Source organism: Podarcis raffonei, chromosome 11 (genome assembly GCF_027172205.1).
Source record: "Podarcis raffonei isolate rPodRaf1 chromosome 11, rPodRaf1.pri, whole genome shotgun sequence".
Taxonomy (NCBI): Eukaryota; Metazoa; Chordata; class Lepidosauria; order Squamata; family Lacertidae; genus Podarcis; species Podarcis raffonei.
Window position 1 is genome coordinate 55,841,139 of NC_070612.1, and position 21,140 is coordinate 55,862,278.

The following is a 21,140-nucleotide window of genomic DNA, read 5'->3' on the forward strand; positions in this document are numbered from 1 at the left end:
CCACCCATCTGCCATCCTCAAGGCTGCGTGCTGCCATCACCAGGCCAGTCCTCCTCCAGCCCAGTGCCGAATTTACGTATAAGCTAAACAAGCTATAGCTTAGGGCCCCACTCTCTTGTGGGCCCCCAAAAAATTTAAAGGGAAATGTACATTTCCAAAATATTAGATAAAAAAACAAATGAAATAAAACCTACATACAGCAACAGAGTTTTGTGTTGTATAGGCTCCTGTGATGTAAGTAATAGACCCCCAATCATTTTAAGTTAGAACTTAATAATTATTTCACTATTAATATACTTCTTCTTAATTGTATTTCACTATTAATATACTTCTTAATTGTATTTCACTATTAATATACTTCTTCTTAATTGTATTTAGTTCAACAATTACTTTGATAAAATACATATTTTATTATGTGCAAATGGCTTTAGATATCTACAGTATTAGGTCCATAAATTATCATATAGCATATGTTCAACACAAAAAAAGCAACAATTTGTTGTTGAGAGGAAAAGAAAAGTTAGACAAGAGAAAGGAAGTAACTATCATAAAGGATAAACATAATAAGGAATATGAAAAGTGCATAGATTAAAGATTGACAAAAATTACACAATGAGACTGGTTGGAAGACAATAACCACAGTATGTCGGTGTCTTTGTTGGTAGGTAGGTGGAAGGGGTGGTGAAGGTGAGATATGAGATGTATGTTTTGTATGTAATATATTTAATGTAATGTCAATCTGAAGAAAGGCACTATGTAACAATACTTACTTCGCCAAATCTTTAGTAGGCATTGCAAGTATAGGCCATCATAAAACATCCAGATATAAAAATTTAAAATATATACAAATAAACAGCCATGTTAAAATATGTAATAATGTGGATTTTCATTGGAGTTTTGTTCGCTAAATGGTGCCAATCACCACTCTAAGAGAAACTATTGACAAAAACTCAGCCACCCTTGAGGTTACTTCCAGGTTAATGTCAGACAGATAGAATCTGATATTTTCATTGTGCCATGATGTTGGACTACCCAAGAAAGGGGATAGTGCACGTCTGAGTAGCTAGTTGTACAATGCACAGTAAAAAAGAATATGTTCTACCGTGTCCGGCACATTCATGTGCAATGTTTCTGGGGATGTTTAAATATCTGCCCTTGACAAAAGCTGAGCGGAAAACGTTCAGTCAAGCTAATGAAACGTTGGACTGGAATTGTTAATTTTGAAATATAAGTGAAATATATTCGGAGTCCTGTAGTGATTTCATGCTCTTTATTGCAGCTTGTAAAACAGTGATTGAATTGCCCCCCCAAACCTCAGGCTTTTATATACATTATTTACACAATGAGTCCTGTCTGATTGGCTGATTCTGCTTCCCTCCTGGAGCCTGATTGGTCTTTTCCCGCAGGCCAATCAGTTGTTGCATTCTACGATCCTACCAGCCTAATAGGCTGATTAACTTCCTCCTGGAGCATGATTGGTCTTTTCCTGCAAGCCAATCAGTTGTTGCATTCTAGGATCCTACTTGCCTAATGTCCTAGGATCCAAGCTTAGTACATAACAATAAGTGACCCTGTTATCTGTTGTATTTAAACCATAGAACTTGGGGGAGGATTTTCATTGGAGCTATGTAACAATATGGTCCTTCCTCTTAGCAAGGTTTTGTGGGATGAGATGGCTCCCCAGATCCTGGACATGCTCACCCTGTCACAACTGATGCTAAAGCTCCACAAAAGTCCCCCAGCAATATAAATTACAGTAAGACCACAACTTAGGTGCATTTAGCTTGTGCACATTCAGATTTACATATGTGGCAAAAATATAAAAATTAAGGGGCAGAAAGGGGATGGGGTTCCAGGGAAAATAACTTCTGCAATCCCACCTGCCCTTAAACCAATGGGTTTTAACTAGACGTGATTTTGTCTTTAGGCATATGTAACCCCCACCAGTGGCGGGTACAAAGGTCTCAAATTTCAGCAGCGCCCTGTGCAATGCCAGAATTTGCCCCCCCCCCCGCACCTCTTATGCTCCATTCTAAATAATAGTTGTGATGTCCCTGAGGCTCTGCACCTAGTGTAACCAAACCAGTCATGTTCCCCTAAATTCACCTGTGCCCCAGAGTACATTGTGGGTCTACTGTATAAGCAGTTTCCTTGCAGTTTCTGGTTCTAATTGCTTCCTGATCAACATGGTATGGCATGGTGTTAATGATGAATCAGCTCGGTTCGTGTTTTCTACATAGAGAAGGTTAATTGCTAATTTTCTCTCAATTTTTTTTTTTGGGGGGGGGGAGAAATATTGCTATTTCATATTTTTTTTAAGAAAATGTGGGGGGAGTTGAATAAAGCAGCAGTAAAAGCTCTGATTGTGCAGAGCAGGAACTGACTACTGATAATTAGGGGGCAATTCATCGCTTATGCCACGCTGCACAGAGCAGGAAGCATTTAGGGACAGAGGTAGCATGGAAGAAGCTTCTAAGTAAAATCTCAGTTCCTCACAAATGCCTTTTGTCAGTCAAAACTAGAAAGACTGGTGCTGGGGTGTGGGGTGTGAAGCAGGAGGATAACACAGAAAATATTGAAATGCAATAGATTGACAATAATGTTTTCAATGGATTGGCAATGATATTTTGATAAAATCAGAATTAAAACAGAAATAACAAAAAGAGCCAATTCAGGCTAAATGATAGCTAGAATCCAAGCAAACAACAAGCTTCACTCAACACAGAGGCTGAAATATTTGAAAGCCATTTTCCTCATTGCTTGACATGATTGCACAGAGATTCTCTATGCCAGTACCAAAAGCTGGCAAGACTTTGCAGTGCTGGTTGAAAGTGAATCTTCCCAATTAGGTAGAAAAAGGTGGAAAGTGGCTTTGAACTGTTTAAAGCCATTATGTGGAGTGCTGGCTCAGGGTAACAATTTTTGGCCATTTCCATCTGGGCCTGTAATGACTGAGCTGGCCCCAAGTTGGGCACAGACACATTTTTATATGAGTGAATTATCCTTGTGTCCAACACTGTTAGACAGAGCCGGTGAGGAAAGCCGCTGATAAACAGCCGACACAAGGTTTAAATCAGGGATTAGCAGGAGATAGGCAGCTGTGGATCATGTAGCAAATGCCGTTTCCTGCAAAGAATGCTGGATTAAAGGGACACTGGTCTAATGCAACAAAGCACTCCTTATGCTCTTAAGCAAAAGTGTGTACTAAGAACCACTTAACATAGATTTGTTGTGCCTTAACTATTAAGTGGTCCTTTCTGGGTATGCATATTTGCTCTGCAAATTTAAAGGACACAGTTCGACCATGGATACTCAAGTACCGTAATACATAAATCATGTCCTCCCTCAAAGAGGGCACGTGTTGCGGTGCGACCTGACAACCAAACCCTGTGTTGTGGGTGGGTACAATTGGTAAGCCACAACACCCTATTGGTAGGTCCCTTGATGCTGGGTTTAATCAGGCCAATGGGTCGCTAGCCAAATGGATCGAGGGACCTATATATGCCCATGCACGTGACCCTGAGCTTCCTCTTTCGGTGCGTGCATTCGGAACACCCACCCACCTCTCCCAATATTTAGGGCTTGCACTTGACCTTGCTATGCCGTCGTGTGTCGTCTGTCGTTGGGACAGGGGCACAGCAGGAATTTTCCCCACTTGGCTGATTGGCTGTTGTCATTTGGGTTTCACCTGCCACATAGCAAATCATCACAACTTGTAAGGCTCTGGTTCAGGTGATAGGGATGGGGGAACACTCTCGCCATCCCTACGTGAAGGGTATTCCATTAAAGGAATCCAGGGACTCAATGGTTTGGTCAACCCTGTGAGGGGGTTGTGCCTGTGCCTGACTCCAGGGGGACTTCTGGGTGATGGACTAGCCTGACCCCGGCTTTCCACCTATCCAGGTGTTCACCCTAGGCTGACCTATGCTGGTGCCGGGTCAGCACTACCTGCAATGGTGCAGGGAGTTAGTCGAACCAGAGCCTATGCAACCGCTCACTTGCTGTAATCAGTAAAGTTGTGGCCTAAATTCTGCCAAAAACCAAACCAAAATTTGAGTCTTGTCTGAATTTATTTAAGGGGAAGGTTAAAGGTCTAAACATGCAAATAAATGTAGCAGACAAAGTAAGCAAGAATGATTTTCGCCCACCCATGAAGCATTAGATGTCAGGGCCTGCCAATAATTTTGTTTGTCTGCCCTTAATTTGCTGCTTTTTTCAGTGTCCTTTCTGCAGGCTGCAGAACCAGCTAATACAGAATTGTTTTCCCAGTAAACCAGACTGCTAAACAACAAGAAGAAGAACAATATTTTGATGTAAGTAGGAACTACTGCAATGTAAGCTATTGGTTCGTTTGACATAAACTGCCATTAAAAAAAGAAAACCTTTCTGAAACATAAAGCAAGAAGTTCTTACAGAGGTAATTTTATTTGCAAACATTCATATTTGAGAAATATAAACCCCCCCCACACACACCTTACCCCCAAAAGATACAGTTATGTTGCAAACTATAAAACACTAGTTAGCTGCTTTCTCCCCTCAGAGGGGGAAAAATCAGTGATTGTTCACTTCAGGGTGGAAAATATTGAGAACATTTTCAAAGATAATATCAGTAAAATGGAACCCTGGAATAGGATAGCAATGGCAGATGCTAAATAAATGTCAAGGGAAACGATGGGAGGTAAATGTTAAGGCATAGCTAAAAGACACTGATCTTTGGCAATGTGCTATTATAGCAGCAACATTTCAATGACTGATACGTTGGAGATGTTATCTGCCTGTTTGATGGATGCTGGTGTAGCAGAATGGCAATTGCTTACATGTAGCATTACTGAATCATATATTCACAACTGGGAAAGCTACTTTTTTTTTTATCCTTCAGCTAATAGCAGATCCGGGACGCGGGTGGCGCTGTGGGTAAAAGCCTCAGCGCCTAGGGCTTGCCGATCGAAAGGTCGGCGGTTCGAATCCCCGCGGCGGGGTGCGCTCCCGTTGCTCGGTCCCAGCGCCTGCCAACCTAGCAGTTCGAAAGCACGTCAAAGTGCAAGTAGATAAATAGGGACCGCTTACTGGCGGGAAGGTAAACGGCGTTTCCGTGTGCTGTGCTGGCTCGCCAGATGCAGCTTTGTCACGCTGGCCACGTGACCCGGAAGTGTCTCCGGACAGCGCTGGCCCCTGGCCTCTTAAGTGAGTTGGGCGCACAACCCCAGAGTCTGTCAAGACTGGCCCGTACGGGCATGGGTACCTTTACCTTTACCTTAATAGCAGATCCGGTTTGCCATAAAGAAGCATTGTGCCTTTTGAATATAACACGTGATGATGAACTTTCAATCCAACTTTTATACTTGTATGGTTGTTGGGACTGAAAGAAATCCTCTGAAAGATGCTAGCCAAAGTTTGACATTTATTGGCAAGAAGAAGAAATAATCTCATTGTTAAGTAAGCAGATTCCTGACTGGAATAGAATTCTTTTATGCGGGTGGCACAGTTTTCCCCATAGATATGCGTAACTAGAGCTGTTCCTTGACAGCCCCGAAAGAAAGGGAGTTAATCGATCCAATAAATATTCACAAGCACTGAGCAAACTTTTTCTAAATATCTTTTTCGTTTCCATTTGCCTTTGTTGATATTGAAAATTAGCACTTGGAGATGTGCTCCTGACTGCTCCTTGAAATTTGGCCAACTCTTGGACATTAGAAGGATGTGAGAAAAAGCCCTTCATGACTGGTTTTTAAATGCTAGAGGGGACAAGCCCAGAGGGCAGAGATAGGTGGAGTATGGTCTGGTGAGTATCTCTCTCTCTCTCTCTCTCTCTCTCTCTCTCTCTCTCTCTCTCTCTCCATTTTTATTAATTTTTTAACATATCATTTCCAACAATCATTTAACATAACTTCTTATCTTATACAATATTTTAGACTTCCATCAACAGCCTCTGAAAATTTTCCGTTCTTTATCACTTATTCTGCATTTCTTAATTTCTCTATTACTTTTCATTATCATTAACTAATAGTTCTCTTCATAATCTTCCTTGCAATATTTCACATAATCCTCCTTACAGAACTTCTTGCAATCCTACTAGCATAATCTGTTTATCACAGTTGCTTTTTAAATAATTAAAATATTTAATCCAGTCTTCTAAAAATCTCTGGCCCTGCAGGTTTTGTATCCTTCCTGTTAATTTATCTAATTCTGCATAGTCCATTAATTTCATTTGCCACTCTTCTTTCATCGGTAATTCTTCTTGCTTCCATTTTTGTGCCAGTAATATATAGTATTGGTCTGGTGAGTCTCGGATTGTTCATGCCTAAGATTTGGATTTCTGGTTCAAGATGGTTCCCTCTGCTCCTAATAGACACTATCAACTATTTTAAGTGCATCAGCAACATCATCATTTCTTACTTGTCTTTCGCCACAAGGGGCCAGGGTATGTTACATCAGTATTTCCATTTCAGTGTGTGTGCTAAGTGATGACTCATCCCTGGGAAACCTGAAAACCCATAATCTCAGCAGGTATGGGAGGCGGCAGCAGTTGTGGCTCAGCTCAGCTATCCTGAGCAAGCAAGTTGCTTGCATTGGATCTCTCTCTGGGACCAGAGAGAAGAAAGTTGATGGACTGTATTAGGACTTAAAGATGACTGGACTGTATTGCCGGCTTGTTTAAGTGCAATGTGTTACTTTGTATTTTCGCAATGTTTTATTCTGTAACTAGTTTTAGACCATTTTGCCATCAAACCTTTTGGATCTCTTTTTTCATGGCAGAGAGCATTCATTTCTACTCTGCACAAGGTCCAGGTCAGGAACTTCAACTCTAACATGCCTGCTAGATAGTCTGCTAGATGACATCGCAAGGGATCGATGTCTTAGGAGAGCAAGAAAAAGTCTCAGGGATGATTCACACCCCGGTCAGCACCTCTTTAATCTTCTAAAGCCCTATGCGGCCTAGGACCCACGTACCTATGTGACTGCCTCTCCTGGTATGCCCCACGGAGAACCTTAAGGTCCACAAATGACAACACTTTGGCGGTCCCAAGTCGCAAGGTGGTTAGATTGGTCTCAACTAGGGCCAGGGCCTTTTCAGTACTGGCTCCCCACTTGGTGGAACGCTCTGTCACAAGAGACTAGGGCCCTGTGGGACTTGACATCTTTCCGCAGGACCTGCAAGACAGAGCTGTTCCTCCTGGCCTTTGGTTTGGACTCAGTCTGACCCTTATGTTTCCATCCCCTTATGGTTTTGATCTATGGGCTACTATTAAAATGAGGTTGCATTTTAAATTGTATTTTTAACCTGTATTTAAAATTGGTCCCCCCCACCATTATGTTTTTTATTGTAATTTTACTGGTGTTAGCAGCCCTGGGCCTGGCTCTGGCCGGGGAGGGCGGGGTATAAATAAAAATTTATTTTTATTATTAATATTATTATTACCCTCAGGCAGGAGATATAGAAGTATAATCGGTCGTACCAACAGGCTAAAGAACAGTTTCTATCCATGGGCTGTTAGGCTGCTGAATGGAAAATAATATATTGCAACTGACTTTTGGGGTTGGTGTGTTGTGCGACAAGCACACAGAGTGCAAAGAGATTGAGTGTTTTGTGGGGGGAAGGAGGCTCGGTTAATTTCATTGTACACAGGTTGTACATTGACAATAAAGGTATTATTATTATTATTATTGTGGGGCTGAAGTCAAACTGCCGTGTTAGCAGCACTGAAGTGACCTCTCCAGGGTGCAAGCCTGGGCAGTGAGTATGGAGGTCCTGGGTTACCCAGAAACCAAGACACCTCTCTAAGCCTCACTAATGTGGTCCAAGGGAAAGCAGAGCCATACATGTAAAAACACCACAAATAACCCAGAGATGCATTTTAAATAAAAGGACACATTCTACTCATGTCAAAACACGCTGATTCCCGGACCGTCCGCGGGCCAGATTTAGAAGGTGATTGGGCCAGATCCGGCCCCCAGGCCTTAGTTTGCCTACCCATGACCTAAACTATCTGTGTCCTTGTGTGTTCATTATATAAGGGAACTATGGGGCACGGGGCCTTGTCATGCAATAGGTGCTCCACACAATGTGACCCTGATTTTGCAGCGGTTACACCTTTACAGTACTTGGAAACTGCTAGAGATTAGGAACAAACCACGTCTGGAAGAGCAGTGTTCAAAGAGGAAGCTTTTTTTAATACATGTAAAAACACCACAAATAACCCAGAGATGCATTTTAAATAAAAGGACACATTCTACTCATGTCAAAACACGCTGACTCCTGGACCATCCATGGGCCGGATTGAAAAGGCAATTGGGCCACATCCGGCCCTCAGGCCTTAGGTTGCCGACCCCTGTCCTAGCATCTCCCAAACATTTATAGAAGCTCACGCAGTGCTAATACTTCCACAAATCTCCTCTGACAACTGACACCTCACCACCTGCCCTTTCCATTTTCGCACCCTCCTGCTAATATTGGGAATTATAGGCTATGCCAATATCAGCCCCTCCCCCACCCCAAAACCACGCCCTTCCCCCAGAAAAAGAACACAGCTGCTGCTTTCCTTAGATTGACAGACATTTGGCAAACACTGCAGGGGCAAGTGAAAATATTTGGCAGATGGTTTACGTGACCCTGCCTTCCCTCTTTGTGGAAGCAATGGGAATACGGGTTCAACAAAGATGGAACTACATTCTCTCCAAAGGAAATGTAATACAGAAATGCAAACCCAGATAAATTAAATACACATAATGCCAGGATTGACTTTCTCTCACACCTGCTAGCATCATAGAGTTGGCAGGGACCCCAAGGTTCATCCTGTCCAACCCTCTGCAATGCAGGAATCTCAACTAAAGAATCAAGGGCAGATGACCACCCAACCTCTGCTTAAAATCCTCCTAGGAAGGAGAGTCCACAACCGCCAAACCCATGGCTTCAAGTAACAAGAAAGGAGATTCCGACTAAACATCAGGAAATACTTTCTGACAAGTAAGAGCTGTTTGGCAGTGGAATGATCTCCTTTGGAAGCTTAGAGACTCTCCTTCCTTGGATATTTTAAAGCCAGGGGTCAGCAACCTTTTTCAGCCAAGGGCTGGTCCACCATACCTCAGACCTTGTGGGGGGCCAGACTATATTTTGGAGGGGGGGAAATGAACAAATTCCTATGCCCCACAAATAACCCAGAGATGCATTTTCAATAAAAGGACACATTCTGCTCATGTAAAAACAGCATGCAGGCCCCACAAATAACCCAGAGATGCAATTTAAATACAGTGGTACCTCGAGTTACAGACACTTCAGGTTACAGACTCCACTAACCCAGAAATAGTACCTTGGGTTAAGAACTTTGCTTCAGGATGAGAACAGAAATCATGCTCCGGTGACACGGCAGCAGCAGGAGGCCCCATTAGCTAAAGTGGTGCTTCAGGTTAAGAACAGTTGCAGGTTAAGAACGGACCTCCAGAATGAATTAAGTTCTTAACCTGAGTTACCACTGTAAAAGGGCACATTCCACTCATGTAAAAACACCAGGCAGGCCCCACAAATAACCCAGAGATGCATTTTAAATAAAAGGAGACATTCTACTCATGTAAAAACACGCTGATTCCTGGACTGTCCGTGGGCCAGATTGAGAAGGCGATTGGGGCACATCCAGCCCCCGGGCCTTAGGTTGCCTAGCCGTTTTAAGCAGAGGTCGGATGGCCATCTGTCTTGGATGCGTCAGCTGAGATTTCTGCATTGCAAGGGGTTGGACTACATGGCCCTTGGTAAAGGTAAAGGGACCCCTGACCATTAGGTCCAGTCGCGGACAACTCTGAGGTTGTGGCACTCATCTCACTTTACTGGCCAAGGGAGCTGGCGTACAGCTTCCGGGTCATGTGGTCACCATGACTAAGCCGCTTCTGGCAAACCAGAGCAGCGCACGGAAATGCCGTTTACCTTACTGCTGGAGTGGTACCTATTTATCTACTTGCACTTTGACATGCTTTTGAACTGCTAGGTTGGCAGGAGCAGGGACTGAGCAACAGGAGCTCACCCCGTCGCAGGGATTTGAACCGCCGACCTTCTGATCAGCAAGCCCTAGGCTCTGTGGTTTAGACCCCAGCGCCACCCGCGTCCCTGGATGGCTCTTGGTAGTGCCTTCCAAGTCTACAATTCTATTATTCTATGTAACATTAATAATATTCTGGGAAGTACATTTTCACAAGTGACTCTAAAATCAGCATTTGAATTCCCTGTACACAAGAACCACACTCATCAGAGTGCTTTAAAATGGCCTATTAACAACATTCAGGATAATTGCATCCCAGATTTAAAAGGTTACAAATACCACAAAATACACAGAGGGACTGATCATGGAACAATAGGTTTACTTAGAAATGTGTTCCACACAGAGGCATACCTAGGGGTTGGTGAGGTTACCCCTGGCAAGGATGCAGGCCGGGGGGAGGCACAAAAATTGTGCCTCTACACTTGTGATGGCCTGGGATTCGAACTTGGAGGCTGAACCTGAGGAATCCCAGCCTGCACAGGAGTCCCCACCTCCAGAATCAGCTGAGCCGGGGCTGGGGCTTGAGCCTGAAGGGTCCTCACCTGTGCTGGATCCTCAGGTGCAGGCATCAGCTGAGTCTGCTCTGGCTCCTCAAGTGATGGAGGACCCATTGCCTGCAGGTGCTCCACTCTCAGCCCTGTCAGAGGAAGCTGAGGTTGCCTCTGGGTCCGGTAACCCTCCAGCCTCCTCTGAGCTGCAGAGGCTCCGGGCAGAGAGGCGGAGGGAACTAAGTTCCCTCAGGAGGAGTGCTCGCCTCCAGGCCAGGAGAGGCGAGTCACCTGTGGACCAGGGCCGCCCTATGCCTCAGGGCAGATAAAAGCCAGCCAGCCCCAGTCCCAGGTTGCGGGAGCAACATTGTTGGTAGTCTGTTCCTGCCTGTACCCTGTCCTGCTCTTCTGCCAGAGTTCCTGACCTCACCCGACTCCCTGCCTTGGACCCAGCTTCAGCTTTGACGGACAGCCACCATACCGCACCCTCGGACTGGACTCGGACCTCACCGCACGGTTAACCCTCGGGACCAGCACAACACTCTAGCTCTGGGTGGCTGGGAGGGAGGAAGGAAGGCAGACAGATGGACTGACAAAGGAGAAGGAAGGAAGACAGAGCAAGGCAGATGTGACCCCAATGGCTGTGGAAGAAGAAGTCACTGGTAGAGCAAAAAACGCAGGCGGGAAATGAACTTCTTAAGTTTCTGGTCCATGGTCTCAGCTTCAGAGGCACCAATAATCTCCTTACCAAGGGTTCAAGGGAGCCAAGATACACCTGTTGTTACACCTAGTTGATGTGTGCTTAGAATTGTATGCTAGGGTGAATTTTTGAACCGCCCTTACAGGGCAAATGCTGTTTTTCTGGGAATTAATGCACTGACTCCCACAATCTTGATTCATAAGAAAGCATTCTGCCATGTTGGCTCTGTTTTAGACAGACCATTGCTTCAGCACCCTTGGAAAATGTGTGTTGCATTCCCTGTGGAAATAGGAAGCAGAATGGCAATTTTGTTGCTGCTGCTGCTGCCTTCTACATTTGTTAGACTCACCTGGCACTGTTCCAAGGGTAATTGCAGTGACTGCAAACACATTCCTTAAAATCTTACTTGCTTGCAGCCACATGCTTGGCAACTAAAAACTGTTCGCATTAAATCAAGGAGCTTTTGACAAAACGAATTCCCCAACCCCCAAATAGCTACATGTCAACGTAAGTCTAAAATACCAGTTATTCCACAGCAAATTTTAGTAATATACTGTATTAAGAAGGCTATTTAAGGTGTCAGTCTTTAAACAAATTTCCAACGTATTACATATATTGTACACAAATAAAGCATATACCAAGTAAGATGTTGGAGATCTGCAAATCTGATATCACTGATTTCGCATCTACTTTTGCTCTACATGCATAAGATGGATGCATCTATCTACAAATTTATTTATTTGGTTTTTCAATTTTAAGATTTTACAATCACATATCCAACATATGTCATAAAAACAAGATTCCACAGAATCTCCTGGAATTCCCTCCTCCTCTTTGTGGGTCCTATTATTAATCATTTCCTCCTGCATCTTTTATAATAATCCAAATCTTTTACATCTCCATTATATCCCAAAATTCACCATTAAACTACAAGTGTTATTCCAATCCTACTAACGTTTTTAACTGTTTACAATGATTTTTAAAATAGATTATAAATTTTCCCTATTATTAAAATTTTGGTCTTCCTGATTTCTGATTCTTCCAGTCATTTTTGCCATTTCGGCATAATTCATCAGCTTAATCTGCCATTCTTCTCTGTTCAGGACTTTAACTTCTTTCCGATGCATGTATCTTCCTTGCAGAAAATCAGACTGTTGGGTCCATGTTGTTCAGTCCTGCCTCTCCTGATTGGCACTGAAGGCCTCACTACATGCAAATCCTTTCTATTCCTGAGTATTCTACACTCCCCCATGGATATGACCAGACAAGGATGAATCCCTTCCCTTTCTATTAAGCGTGCACACCTAATCTTGTCACAGAGCTGAATGTTCCATGGTGAGATGTCTCCGTAATTTGTAGAAAGATCTTAGCTGGACCACAGACATAAATGTATGTAACTGAACCTCTGCCAAATATTTTTGGTTTTGCTGTGGATGGCAGCCTTGGAACCTGGCCATGCGCTTTTAATAGGCCACGCCTAAGTAGTAGTAGATTGCATGCATCCAGCTGTCTGCATAATTTTGTTTTTCTTGGCAGACACCCATTACACTATTATTAGCCCAGTACAAAGTACCTCCTGGCATGATTTTGCTCTCCTTTTCACTAGCGCAATGAGAGCCGTAACATAGTCATATATAAAACAGACACTCATCTGCTCTGGCCTACTCTTCCAGCAACAAGGCTTTTCAGTTTTATGGATTCTAAAACTGCCATTAAAACACTTTTGTGCCGTGAACTACACTTGCGAAAGTCAATTTTGTCACATGGGTTTTAAAAATATAATAATAATAATAATAATAATAATAATAATAATAATAATAATATCTCACCACCCAAATTGATTACCAAAAGTGAGATCAAAAATCTTACTTCAAACGGGAGCTCTGCCAGTTCTAGATTTCCAGACAAATCAAGTCTTTGCAGGTTCTCACAGTCTCCCAGTTCTGGAGGGACAGCCTTCAAGCGATTAAAACTCACATTGAGCTCTTGCAGGTTTTTTAAGCAACCTGTCAAAATAAAGTGAGCTTAGATCAGCTGTGCAGTAATTCCAATGACTACAGAAACAACAAGAGAGACTACTGTAACAAGAAGAGGCCCCTGGAAAACACGGGGCCAAGCGGTTTTCCGATTCAGTGGTAAGGAGCAAGTTTTCCAAGACAAAAGCAACAGATCAACTAGAAATCTGGATGAGCCAGTTTAATACAGACAGGGAAAACAGACCTGATATGATTTCATGGAGGAGGAGAGGGAGGAATTAGGGCAGCCTAATGCAATTGCTGATAAGTTGCATTAATTAATTAACAGTTTAAATGTACACATTTCCATGTGAGGGAATAGTTCTAAAGAAAAGGGTGATGCACGTGTTTATATTACACTTTTAGATTAAACAAAACACAAACATTATCTTAAATGTAGGATTCACCATTCTCTAATGGAAGGGAATACCTCTTTTAAGATAATGAATATGTTAATTATAAAATGGTGCTTGACATCAGACATATATATATATATATATATATATATATATATATATAATCATCACCATAACTGACCAAATTAAATTGGCTGGCCCAGTTAACCTGAAGCGCCTTCTTAGTGGGTTGAGAATGTTTTTGTTTGTTTGCTTGCTTGCTTGTTTAAAAAAGATCATTTCTCATAAAAGACAACTGCATGATAGCACAATTCTCTCTAGTGTTGGAGAATATGAAAAGTATATGTTAATTTTGAATTATTGATCTGTCTGTCTGTCTGCCCATCCACAATGCCTTTTCACTGAGGAGCTCAAGATGATACAAACAAATACTGTATTTTTTGTTCTATAAGACTCACTTTTTCCCTCCTAAAAAGTAAGGGGAAATGTGTGTGCGTCTTATGGAGCAAATGCAGGCTGCGCAGCTATCCCAGAAGCCAGAACAGCAAGAGGGATTGCTGCTTTCACTGCGCAGCGATCCCTCTTGCTGTTCTGGCTTCTGAGATTCAGAATATTTTTTTCTTGTTTTCCTCCTCAAAAAACCAGTCTTGTGGTCTGGTGCGTCTTATAGAGCAAAAAATACGGTATCCAGGGGTGAGCTAAATTAGGTCAGAAGAGGGAAAGTGACAGGCCCAAGGACACCTCCTGAGTTTCAGGTATGAGTGGGGATTTGAATCCGGTTTGCTCAGATCTCACCAGCCATAGTCCAACAAGCCATACATCTCTTGACTGTTATACTCCATATTACTTGGCATATACTAATTTACAAAGACAACATTTGATGCTCCACCAAGCTCACATCTGCAGCCTGCTGTAGCCATCTACCAAAACTACAGAAGAAGAGACTAGCACAACAGAGAAAATATAAAAGCCTGGTGTTCTCTCTTTTCTGCCATGTGATGAAGCACACCATACTCCGGTGACCAAGAACTATTCCATGAAGATCCACTTCTATAAAGGGCCAAAGGCAGAGATGAGGCTGAACAAGTGACTCTATTCTAGAGTGGAAAATCCCCCTTTAGTCTCTTGCCCCATTACAGGGGGTGGCTTCTGAAGATATTTTGTTGCCTGAAGCAAAGTAGTAAAATGGCACCCCCTCCTCCAAAATCAATGTGCATAGTACCCAAGACAATAGTTGTCAACTTTCCTCTTTTTTAAGGGAAATTCTCTTATTCCGAATAGGATTCCTTGCAAGAAAAGGGAAAAGTTGACAGCTATGCCCAAGACCAGCCAAGTTATTTTGGCATCCGAGGCAGGAAATCCCACATGCACATCTCTCTTTCACTGACGAAGAAAATATAACAACAAATTAAGCAGGTAGCTATTTGCTGCCTTTTCACGGCACCCAAAATATGCCGCCTGAGGTGGACTGCTTTGCCTAATGACAGAGCCGGCCCCATCAGAACATAGGAAGCTGCCTTATAGTGAGTCAGACCATTGGTCTCTCTAGTTCAGCATGGTCTGCACTGGCAGAATCTCTCCAAGTTTCAGACAGGGGGTATTCCCCCCCCCCAGTAAGTTAGCGAAAATGTATAGGACTAACTCAAATGTCTGTTGGAAATGTAAGGAAAAAGAGGCCACCTTATATGTGGGACGCAGATGGCACTGTGGGTTAAACTGCAGAGCCTAGAAGGTTGGCAGTTTGAATCCCTGCGACGGGCTGAGCTCCAGTTGCTCGGTCCCTGCTCCTGCCAACCTAGCAGTTTGAAAGCACGTCAAAGTGCAAGTAGATAAATAGGTAGCGCTCCGGCGGGAAGGTAAACGGCGTTTCCGTGCGCTGCTCTGGTTCGCCAGAAGCGGCTTAGTCATGCTGGCCACATGACTGTACGCTGTACGCTGTACGCCGGCTCCCTTGGCCAATAAAGCGAGATGAGCGCCGCAACTCCAGAGTTGGCCACAACTGGACCTAACAGTCAGGAGTTCCTTTACCTTTATATCATATGTAGTGGAATTGTAAAACGATAAAGGAATTATGGGTAATGATATATAATGATTTTTTTTAAAAAAAATTAAAATAACTTTTGTCAAAAGACCAGAAGCCTTTCTCTTAGGAATTTTAGGTGCAGACATACCGAAGGATTTGAGAAGACTCTTCATGTACGCGACTACAGCTGCAAGGATGCTGCTTGCCCAGCGACAGAAAGAGGATAAGATGCCGACTAAACTGGATTGGCAGATGAAATTACCTGACTATGCAGAGGTGGCTAGATTGATTGGGAAAATCAGAAATCAGAAGGATCAAAACTTCAACAGAGAATGGGACAAATATAGATTGTATTTAAAAGTACACTGTAAAAACTTGAACTCTTTGGCAAGCTTTTAATAATAATAATAATAATAATAATAATAATAATAATAATAATAATTTATTATTTATACCCACCCATCTGGCTGGGCTTCTAACAAAATATTAAAATACAGTAATGCATCAAACATTAAAAGCTTCCCTAATCTTTGAATAACTCTTGCGATGTTATAAGGACTTTGGGTATTTTGGAGAACGATAATTCAGATGAACTATAATTTGCAGTTCATTAAGATATTTAAAGGACCCACGGAGGGGAGAAGTCCTAAGATTTGGGTGAATCTTGTTTGATTTCAGAATTTAATTATGTGATTTATTCTGTAAAACCAATAAAAATTATTTTTTAAAAAACAGATGGGATATTCCCAGCGCTACCTGAAGACGCCAGGAATTGAACCTTGAGCTTTCTGCATACAAAGTAGATGCTCTGTCACTGAGCTATGACCCTTCTCTGTAAACATTCTTCAACAGAGCATCTCCCTGAAACTATACTGCAAGCTACTTCTTCTAGGACACACGAAGGCTTTGTAGTTGCCTTCTCTTTGCAAAGCAGCAACAGTTCAGATGTTGACAAAAGACGACGTAAAGCCGGGATCTAAGGAAGCAACCGCAACGACAGGTGAAGAGGCAGGCATTCTTGTACCCTTGGACCCTTAGGGGACAGCTCTTTCACCTGCTTGCTATTACTGCTTTTGTAATAGCTCTAAGGCCTCTGCTCACTCTGGTCCTGACATCTTTGAAGGCGGAAGGGAAAACGAAAGCTGCAGACCTCTCTCACACAGAGCCATTCATGAGTGTTAAGGAATCATCATAAATAGACTACAATTTCTATGATCCCTAGCTAACAGGACCAATGGTCAGGGATGATGGGAATTGTAGTCCCAAACATCTGGAGGGCCGGAGTTTGCCTATGCCTGCATTAAGGTCAATGGCACTATATTGGTTTCAATAGAAGATTCTGACATAAATTATTACTATCATTATTCAATTTCTATACCGCTCTTTATCCGAGGATCTCAGTGCAGTTTACAATATAAAGACACAAAAATACATGCCTTAATAACAAACAAGAACAATAGCCTTCACACACACACACACACACACACACACACACACACACACACACAGCTTAAAGGCCATAGATTGTTCAACTGGCCAAAGGCCTGAGAAAATAGGAATATTTTTGCCTTGCGCCTAAAGATATGTAACCAGGGCACCAGCGCTTTGAATTGGGCCAGAAGTTAATTGGCAGCCAGTGCAGCTGGGCCACAATTGCCGTTATATGATCCAATGGTTTGTGTCGGTGTACAAAAGAAGAAGATCTAAATTAAATAATTAAACAACCAATGTATTTTTGTGCCTTCTGAGTGGAAGTAGTTAAAGCAGTAATGAAATCCAGTTTCCCTGGTAATTTCATGCCTGAGAATATTTTACTTTTAATTAGTAGCTGCAGCACCATCCCAGTCACTCCTGAGTCATGATTTATTCTTATTTTTATTTCTTCCTTTTTAAAAAATCATTATTAAACACGTTAAAACCAGTAATTAAAGTAAAACTTTTAATTTTTAATAGGCAGTGGGTGTTATTATTGTGGAAATGCAAAGCTGCATTAGAGTTCCTAAGTGGCTGTTAAGAAAACTGTAAGTAGAGACCATTATAAAGCCATTTTTGTACATAAAGCCCTTTGGAAAGGTAACGGATCTCCCCATGAATGCTAATAGATGACCATGAGCATCTCACCCATCCAGTCCATTTACTGAGCTGCTATGATGTCACAGAAGGTTCAACACCACCTAATCATTGTTGAAGAAGAATTTTATGTAAAGGCATAAATGTGGTGGTAATGGTGCATTGTCTGTGAAAGAAAAAAGGCCAGCTTGACTAAGAGGCCTGGGCCTCATCCTAGACACAGGAAGAGCCTGGTGGGAAGACTGGAGGAATCAATCAATCAATCAATCAATTTCCTTTATTCGACCGATAGTCAGAAATAAAGCATTACACAATAATAATAAACTATAACATCATAGGGGTACATAAATAAGGTAGGGCCACAGTACTAGACCTCTCACAGATAACCCACATCAAAGCAATCAGTTATACGTTTCCGACACTTGAGTGCCAGGAAAAGGAATTTAGGCACTGACAAAGTTGTTTTCCCAGAAGACTTATTTAGCAGATATGCTGTCTGCTTTCCTCTTTGTCAGGAACTGAGCTGGGGTAAGTGTGGAGTTATAAGGTACTGTCTTAAATCGTTGTAAATGGGACAGCTCAGTAAAATGTGCTCTGTGGATTCTACCTCACCCAATGCACAGTGGCATAAGCCTGGAGGAATAAGTACTAAGAAACTCAGAGAGTAATTTTTTAAAAAAAAAATGGCTCCAGAAAGAAATATACAATAGACCTTCAAGAGTCCCAATTTGCCCAGGACATTCCCTGAATTACAGAAGCCTACCCAGCTTCTGATCTGATCCTGGAATGTCCCAGTTTCCCCCCTCCGGTGCTGCCACTGAGCTCAGGGAGGAATATGAGCTGGCATATGTTTTTTTTGTGCTTCATTCTTGCATGAACCAACTAACTCATGGAGCAGCACAGCCAAATGACACATCTCAATTTTCATGCAGCTGGGGTAAAGATGAAAGATGTTTGTGGATGCCTAAGAGGGAAAGAGAAACAGGGAGGGCATAAAGTTTAGTCAAGAGATTTGAAGAAAGGCTGGCTGGAATACGCAAAGGGAGAAAGTTTACACCTACTCTAGGGAAAAAATTATGCTCCTAGCAGCAAATGAGTTGATGAACAAAGGACCATTAGAGTCCGTGGATACAGGAACACTGTAGTGTACAGGAAAGTAGTGCCATGGCTGCTGTCCTTGGTCCCCAACATGTACACATTAAGCATGGTATCTCCAGAAAAGAAGCCTACAGGACTGCAACTGAATGTGTGCAGCATTATCTGGAATCGCAAACCTAAACTGAACATCCTAAAGAGTGTGGATCTCCTAACCTGCTTTTACACCAGGTGTGAGACATAGCCACATTTTGTTCATTCACTTTCTATAAAACATTTGCATGATCTTGTGAGCAAAACATCCTCCTTCCATGTTTTCCTTCTTCGCCTTCCTTTTCTTTTTTTCCAAGTTAACAATATCCTACTTTTTAAAACACACACAATGGAATACTTGAGCAATTTCCCTAGGGGTGGGTAGAGGACCTGTTGCTCAGCTTTTCAATAACCTTTTTTGACTGGTTATGACCTGTGTAGACAGGCGAACTAATGCCAGTGTACTGGAAGAAGCAAAGATCACCAATGTCAAAGCAATGTTTCTTCAACATCAACTTTCTTGGACTGGTCATGTTGAGTGGATGCCTGATTATCGTCTTCCAAAGCAACTACTCTATTCTGAACTTAAAAATGGAAAGCGTAATGCTGGTGGTCAACAAAAAGGTTCAAAGTCCAGTCTTTGAACAAGGCAAATCTAAAAAAATGTAGTATAAACACCAACAATTGGAGAACAGCCTTTACCAAAGGTGTCATGGACTTTGAATATACTCGAACTCAGGACGCAAGGGAGAAACGTGCTAAGAGGAAGTCATGTTTGGCAAACCCTCATCGTGATCAGCTCTCACCTGGAAATGTATGTCCCCACTGTGAAAGGATGTGTGGATCCAGAATTGGCCTCCACAGTCACTTGAGGTCTCACTGTTAAAATCATGTTTATGGAAGACAATCTTACTTGGCTACGAGTGATCGCCAAAGAAGAAGATTGAACTAGCTCATTCCTTCCTTATTGTCTGTCCTTCCTCTCAAGGAATCAACTCTATTACTTTAACCCTTCCCTTTGCAAATTTCATTAACTTTAGAGCTCTCCTTCCCTGCTGCCGCCCAAGGAGTATCTTGAACATCTGTGCGCAGCTGATCACTTGAGACAATGGGATAAAAGCACTTTTCTATTTAAAAACAACTTGCATATTCAGCCAATGATTGGCTTCAGTAAAAACTTTCCAAATGCCCTTGGCTGTCCATATACATCTCCTCTCCCTACACAATGACAGTCTAGGACTGCCACCAACATGAATAAACAGCACGTCCCTGTTAAAGTTTTCACATATTCTGTACTGCTGCAATTATTGATACTACACAAATCCTACTCAGAGCGGACCCATTAAAATTAATGGGCATGACCATGGGCCATTTGTTTCAATGGGTCTACTTTGTGTAGAACTTAAAGGTAAAGGACCTCTGACAGCTAAGCCCAGTCACGAACGACTCTGGGGTTGCGGCGCTCATCTCACTTTACTGGTCAAGGGAGCCGACGTTTGTCCGCAGACAGTTTTTCCGGGTCATGTGGCCAGCATGACTAAGCCACTTCTGGCAAAACCAGAGCAGTGCACGGAAATGCCATTTACCTTCCTGCCAGAGTGGTACCTATTTATCCACTTGCACTTCGATGTGCTTTCGAACTGCTAGGTTGGCAGGATCTGGGACTGAGCTACGGGGGCTCACCCCATTGCGGGCATTTGATCCACCGACCTTCCAATTGGCAAGCCCTAGGCTCAGTGGTTTAGACCACAACGCCACCAGCGTCCCTGTAGAACTTAATCGGCTACAACTCAAAGCATGGAATATGAGCATCAACTATTCTAACAGGACATGAGAACATTTTGAAAAGGACACCTCTGCTACCATGCTGGTGACTTGCAAGTATGCAACTCATACATCTCCAGCAAATGCACTCATTTGATTTGGAACAAGCACTTCATCATAGTAATTTCTGTTAGCCAGCGTGTGTAGGCCAACGATTTTTCAAGAGGACTTTCTTCAGGACAGGGAAGAACACATGAGCAAAGAGCATTTTATGCAACTAACTGCCCCCCGCTCTTCATTTTTATATGCAAATCATATTTCCAAGAACACCTGTTGCGTCTATCAGCTCAAAGAACAAGAATCCTTTTTTAAAAGAAGAAGAGACCTTGAGATAGAATCTAATTTGGAGGAGGATTCCATTTTTATTCTATTCTCCACTGCCACCTTGTGGAATACTTAAAGCAATTAAGCTTGCTGGTTTGTTTCATCGCGAAGATCAAAACACCAATAAAACAGCCAGACTTTGACTTTTTGTTTCATACCCATAAATTTCATGTTTGTGCCTTGT

The 21,140-nt window shown here is 42.6% G+C and overlaps 1 protein-coding gene across 2 annotated transcripts in view; it reads right to left on the reverse strand.

Moving 5' to 3' along the window:
• Positions 1-21,140, reverse strand: part of LRRC2 (leucine rich repeat containing 2) — an 86,303-nt gene that overhangs the window by 22,691 nt on the left and 42,472 nt on the right. For both annotated transcript variants that reach the window (XM_053408221.1, XM_053408220.1), the window contains exon 5: positions 13,086-13,222. In XM_053408221.1, coding sequence (XP_053264196.1) covers positions 13,086-13,222 — 137 coding nt within the window. The remainder of the gene's footprint in view (positions 1-13,085; positions 13,223-21,140) is intronic.